This window comes from Heteronotia binoei, chromosome 15 (genome assembly GCF_032191835.1).
Source record: "Heteronotia binoei isolate CCM8104 ecotype False Entrance Well chromosome 15, APGP_CSIRO_Hbin_v1, whole genome shotgun sequence".
Classification (NCBI taxonomy): Eukaryota; Metazoa; Chordata; class Lepidosauria; order Squamata; family Gekkonidae; genus Heteronotia; species Heteronotia binoei.
In genome coordinates this window covers 50,809,105-50,815,382 of record NC_083237.1, presented here as the reverse complement: position 1 = coordinate 50,815,382, position 6,278 = coordinate 50,809,105, and the positions used below count along the sequence as shown (strand labels likewise).

Genomic DNA, 6,278 nt, shown 5'->3' with positions numbered 1-6,278 from the left:
AATGAGAATGTTTGGAGAGCCACAAATGTTATTAAGCATGTGGGACAACATAATGAAAGGAAAAGTGGCGGCAACGGATTTAGGTTTCCAGAAAGCAAATTTAGTTTGCCTTCACGAGGGAAGCATTCTTCCTCCAAGAGTGTCATTCAATGACAGCCAGCATTGTGTAGCGTTTAGCCTGTCAGAGTAGGATCCAGGAGACCTCAGGTTCGAATTGTATGAAAGCTCACTGTGCGATCTATCCTAACTTACAAGGTTATTGTTCCGAGTGAAATGGGGAAGGGAAGAACACGGTATGCCAGTTTGGGGTCCCCACTGGTGAGGAAAGGGGCAGAAATAGTTTCATACATGGTAAAAACTCCATCTTGGAAATGCTATTTAGAATGGTTATCAAGTTTTGACAAATCGTTCCTATTGGTCCCATTGCTATGTTTACACTTCTTTTACAAAACACACCCAGTACTCTTTCTTCCAGTACTCCAAGGCATCATGGAGAAGATGAGAGATCTGCCAAAACAGATGTTATGAACCTGGGGGGAAGTCCCAATACATTCCAAAATGTTGCCCCAAAGATGTGAACAGAGAAGGCCATGCCCACACTAGCTAAGAACAGATTCTTCTTTTTCTCATCTTCCAATATAAGCTTCCAAAATAAGCCTGTGGAATGCTGGTGTCCTCCCAGATGTGTGTGTGGGGGGGCAGCCATCTTGTATTCCACTGAAAGATCTTCCTCTTCCTTTGGGGCCACATGGGAAAGGCTGAAATCAGAGCAGTGTGAGACGCCGTAAATCGAAATTCTCCAACACGAGGTCTTTTGGTCTGGGTGTTTATTTTAATAAGGACCACTTAATCTGTTCTTTGGCTGACTGCAGAACCTATGAGCAGATGAAGGGGGGGAAAGGAGGGAGATGAAAATGAAAATTAGTATTTCCTTCTTCCAAGTATTTTGATAACGCACTACGGTCGTCTATCTTGACCCAAACAGCATCATGTCTCTTTCTTCTATCTGGAACCAAATGAATCAAGGCAAAATCAGACTGAATAGGTTTGTTTTGTTAAGCCCTTCCTCCGACCACAAATGTGTGATTGTAGGCGATGGCTATTTTCTTATGTGGGAAAGGCACTCTGAACATTCTCAGAGGCACTCTAACTCTTCATTAGTCTTCTTTCACTACTGTGAAAAAAAGGGTGCTGGTGAATCCTGGCATAAATTAAGTCCCTGAATCAGAACCCAGTTCAAAGGAATCAATTTTTTGGAAGCTATTTTAAAGACTTAATTAGCCATAGGAGCAGGTGTTCTGGCTCTCTCCATCTCAAACACTAGATGGCAGCATGTCTTTGAGATGAAGGAAGCTTGGAAGGGAACAGCAGCAAGAAATATGAATCAGGACGAGTTCCACTCTTTGTAGGGTGCCGAGCAAAATAATACCCTTCCCCAAATAACACCCTTCCCATTTAATTTTTTTTCCAGTATTTATTTTAATTACCCTTAGCAAGGTCTTCTAAGTAGCTAATCTTTATTTTTTAAAAGCAGACACTTGCTAGTTAAAAGTGTTGACTTAATATGCTTTACTTGTATTTTGTATACGTATTAGCACACACACACAAAAAATCCATGATCATTAATACTTCAGCTTGCTGGCGGAAGGAACCTCCTCGGCCTTTGGCTTCCTAAGTCAGCCACATTCGGAACAGAGGTACTGACGGAACTCTCTTGTCTGGGGCAGTGATGCATTGCAGAGCTTTTTTTGGAGCAGGGACTCCTTTGCATATTAGGCCACACACCCCTGATGTAGCCAATCCTCCTGGAGCTTACAGTAGGCCCTGTAAGAAGAGCCCTGTAAGCTCTTGGAGGATTGGCTACATCAGGGTTATGTGACCTAATAAGCAAAGGAGTCCCTGTTACAGAAAAAGCCCTGATTGGTGCTTGGGGGGGCAACAGTGGGAGGGCTTCTAGTGTCCTGGCCCCACTGATGGACTTCCTGATGGCACCTGGTTTATTTGGCCACTGGGTGACTGGATGGGCCACTGGCCTGATCTGTTCTTATGCTCACCCTTACACACTGTCTATCTTCCCACCACCCCCCTGTAATCTCCCCTGACCTGCCCTGGATAGCCCGGACTAGCTAAGCAGAGTCAGCCACGGATAGTATTTGTATGGAAGACCACAAAGGAGGGCAAGGTCACTATGCAGAGGCAGACAATGGTAAGCTACTTCTGAACATCTCTTGCCTTGAAAAGCCTTCAGGGTTGGCCCTGGCTAGTACTTGGAGGGGAAACCACCAAGGAAGTTCAGGGTTGCTACACAGAAGCAGGCAACAGCAAACCACCTCTGAGCGTCTCTTGTGTTGAAAACCCTACAGGGTTGCCATAAGTCAGTTATGACTTGATCACCTGCTTCTACTGCCCCCAAGGTGCCCTGGTGTACGGGAACTCATCTGAAAATGAGGCTAGAAATAATTTCAGAAGAGGAGCTGTTAAAAGGAAACCTCCTCTGAGTTCCTTGCAAGATACACAGGATACAAATGCAGCTGATATCTAGAAAGTGCCTGATTAGGGTTACTTCGACAGCCCCAGTGACGAAATGTCCTGGCTTTTTAATTGGCCAATGGGATGTTTCAAGCTATGGATACCTTCACTGGCCCATTTCCAAACATTAAAGCTTATATTAAAAAAGGGCAGGTTTTTTCCCCCCACTCTCAGGCCTGTTGGTGATCCTAGGCCCCTAGGCAAAGTTAAGCCATTGTAAAGGTTCACTAATTTCTATGTAACTAGTCACACAGACCTAAGCCATCTTAACTTCGGTGGGATCACTCCCCTGGTGAATTGATCATCATCCCTCTATGAGCAAAATCTTTTGGATCATCCAGAGAGAAAATATGACCCAGCTTCTTAGCCTGTAGGGGGCAGCCTTTCTTCTCACTGCCATCTCTTCTGTCTCTGGCCTGCCACCCCCCCCCCCCCCGCCCCATCCCTGTACATCTCCAGCATTTTGCCCAGCTGCTGTGCTGGGCCTATGCAAAGTTCAGCTGCAGTTGCTAGGCAACTCACAGTACCGTATCACTGATCAGGGGAATCTGCTGATGGCACTTTCCGGAAGCTACAGCTATGCCACTCCTGGGTATATTTAATGCTGACTTAAATGAGTTTAACAGTCATCCCTCTTCCCAGGGAATTCTGGGAACTGTAGTTCTGTGAGGGCACAGTCCCCCCCCCCCACACCACTAGCAGAGGGTGGGGGGCTAGGGTTTCCAGTTCCAGGATGGGGAACCACCGTAAATTTGGAGTCGGAGCCTGGGGAGGAGAGACCTTGGCAAGGAGGTACAAGGCCATAAAGTCCACCCTCCAAAGCCTCCATTTTCCTCAGGGGAACCTATATCTCTCATCTGGAGACCAACTGTAATTCCAAGGGATCCCCAGATCCCACCCGGAGACTGGCATCCCTAGGAGGACCAAACATCTCTAATGAGAGGATTTCTAGGTTTCTTTGCAGCAAAAGCCATAATAGTTACATTGCCAAAAAGACTACTATACATATGTAGTGAGTGAGCTAAAGGAGGAGATTCATTTTGGAAAAAAGGAAAAGAAAAAAAATCACGCCCAGAAAATGTAACCCCATTTCAAGCAAAATAGGGATAAAAATATTCAGCAGTATGGAGTGAGGGCAGGAAGGCTGTGTGCCCTTGCTCTAATTAGGCTCTGTCAAAATCACTTAGCCAAATCAGACTGGCTGTATGAAAGCGTGAAGTCATCACACTACCTGAGGTCAGCCAATAGGGGCTTTTTCTCCCACTTCTCCAGCTTTGGCTCCCAAGATTTCACAAGAAAGAATCTGGAGCAACTAAGACACGCCATCTCTCTTCTTTTAGCCTGAGAAAATGGATTGCTTGAAGTGAAGGGGTGGGATCTTTTTTTAAAAAAACCAGCCCCGGTAACCTAGGGGAAGTCACATTCCCTCTGTGAGTCCACCTGGGTGTTTCCATGGATAATGGTTAACTCAAATATGGCTGCAAGTTACACACAGTCTTTCCATGGCCAAATTCAAATCAGGAGTAGGTTCAAGCATGTCCTGTCCATACAGCTTTGTTCCTGCCTCCCACACAAGTTGGAGAACTTTTTCCAGGAACTGTTCCATGGAATGTGGATGCTGTGAATGTGAACACATCAAGGCTCTGTATAGGGTTGCCAAGTCCAATTCAAGAAATATCTGGGGACTTTGGGGGTGGAGCCAGGAGACATTGGGGGTGGAGCCAAGATCAAGGCTGTGACAAGCATAATTGAACTCAAAAGGGAGTTTGGGTCATCACATTTCAAGGGACCGCACATCTTTTAAATGCCTTCCTTCCATAGGAAATAATGAAGGATAGGGGCACCTTCTTTGGGGGCTCATAGAATTGGACCCCATGGTCCAATCTTTTTGAAACTTAGGGAGTATTTTGAGGAGAGCCACTGGATACTATACTGAAAATCTGGTGCCTCTACCTCAAAAAACAGGGGCCCCAGAGCCCCAGATACCCGTGGATAAATTCTCCATTATTTTCTATGGGAATAAGTCTCCATAGGGAATCATGAGTACCCAGCAGACATTTCCCTCCCCTCCCCCGCTTTCTGATTACCCTGAAGCAGGGGGAGGGCCTCCAAACGGGGGGATCCCCTGCCCCCACCTGGGGATTGGCAACCCTAGCTCTGTAAGTGTTTATGGGATGGGTTTTTTTAATACCACCATGGGGCAGACTTTTTGCACAGCTGGTTGAAACGATCATCCCATGGCAAAATCTATTTCCACACACAGAACTGGGAAATTGGATTCGTAGTGTTGCCAACCTCCAGGTGGCAACTGGAGATCTCCGGCAGTTACAATTGATCTGTAAACAATCAAGAGCAGTTCCCCTGGACAAAATGGTTGCTTTGGTGGGTGGACTCTATGGCATGAAACCCTGCTAAGGCCCCTCCCTTCCCCAAACCCTGTCCTTCCCAGGCTCCACCTCCCTTATTTCCAGGTATTTCCCAACCCAGAACTGGCAACCCTAGTTGGGCCCAGCAGCAGCACAGACTCAAGTGATCCGTTTTATGTTGCTGAGTACTTATTCTTAGGGACTGGAGAAAAAGAAGTAGTTTGTACAGTGTATGGAAAACCTACAAGAACCTAACCCCAACTTCATGTTCTTGGTTCATGCCATCATCCAATGAGTGCAATTTATGTTATTTGTATGCATCTACACAGATACTCACCAGACATATGGTCAAGTTATATGGTGTTAACTATGCAATGTGTCCAAATTCTTTCAACTTGCAATGCTGTATTATTATTATTATTTTTTTAAAAAAAAACCAAACAAACAGAAGCCTTTTCATGTTGGCCATTCCCTGCTCTAACCTACAGAGTGGTTCCTCCTCCACCACGGAGTTTCAGATGCCCCAGCTTTAAAAGGGGATTAGATAGATTCATCATGGAAGATAGATCTAATAGTGACTACTAGCTACTAAAGGAAACTTTCACACTCAGAGGCAGCCAGCCTCAGAATCCCAGCGCCAAGAGGCAACATCAGGGAAGGCCTCAGTCTCTGTGCCCTGTCATTGGTCCTCCAGAGGAATTGGTTGGTCACTGTGTGAATGAAAACCACCACAACAAGGGCTCACAGCACCTCGAGCTAGATAAATGAACAAAATGCTGTGCAAGTTTACATAAATAAATACAACACTATTAATGATGCCATACACATGCTATATTAACATACACAAAATTTACAGACTCTCCATTCTATATCCATGCGTGTCTCCAGAACGCACCATACATTACATGTGGAGTCTTCAGTACTGGAAATCATAAGGTGCATTCACACTACACTAAATAATGTGTTTTGCGACTGGATTTTTACTGTGTAAGAATAGCAAAAAACCAGTTGCAAAACATATGATTTAGTGTAGTGTGAACGCACCCATAAACTGAGGAGTGTCTGTCTATCCTTGGATATTGAGGATTATCAGGTGCAAAATCAGCACCCTTATGCATTGATGTATACATTTTAATGTATGGCATGTTCTGGAGACACATGGATATGGAACAGAGATTTGGAATGTAAATTTTGTGTATGTTAATATAGTATGTGTATGGCATCATAATAGCATCATACTTATTTATGTGAGCTTGCACAGCATTTCTTTTCATTTATCTGGCCACTGTGCGAGAGTTGGACTAGATTGACTACTGGTCTGATTCAGCAGGGCTCTTCTTATATTTACCAGGGCAAACATATTCTCTTTGTGTGTGTGTGTGG

The 6,278-nt window shown here is 45.0% G+C and overlaps 1 protein-coding gene across 1 annotated transcript in view; it reads right to left on the bottom strand.

Moving 5' to 3' along the window:
• Positions 1–812: 812 nt before the first annotated feature.
• COPZ2 (COPI coat complex subunit zeta 2) overlaps positions 813–6,278 on the bottom strand; it is a 33,640-nt gene continuing 28,174 nt past the window's right edge. The window contains exon 9 of the mRNA XM_060255901.1: positions 813–875. Within this exon, the coding sequence (XP_060111884.1) occupies positions 828–875 (48 nt within the window). The 3' untranslated portion in view covers positions 813–827. The remainder of the gene's footprint in view (positions 876–6,278) is intronic.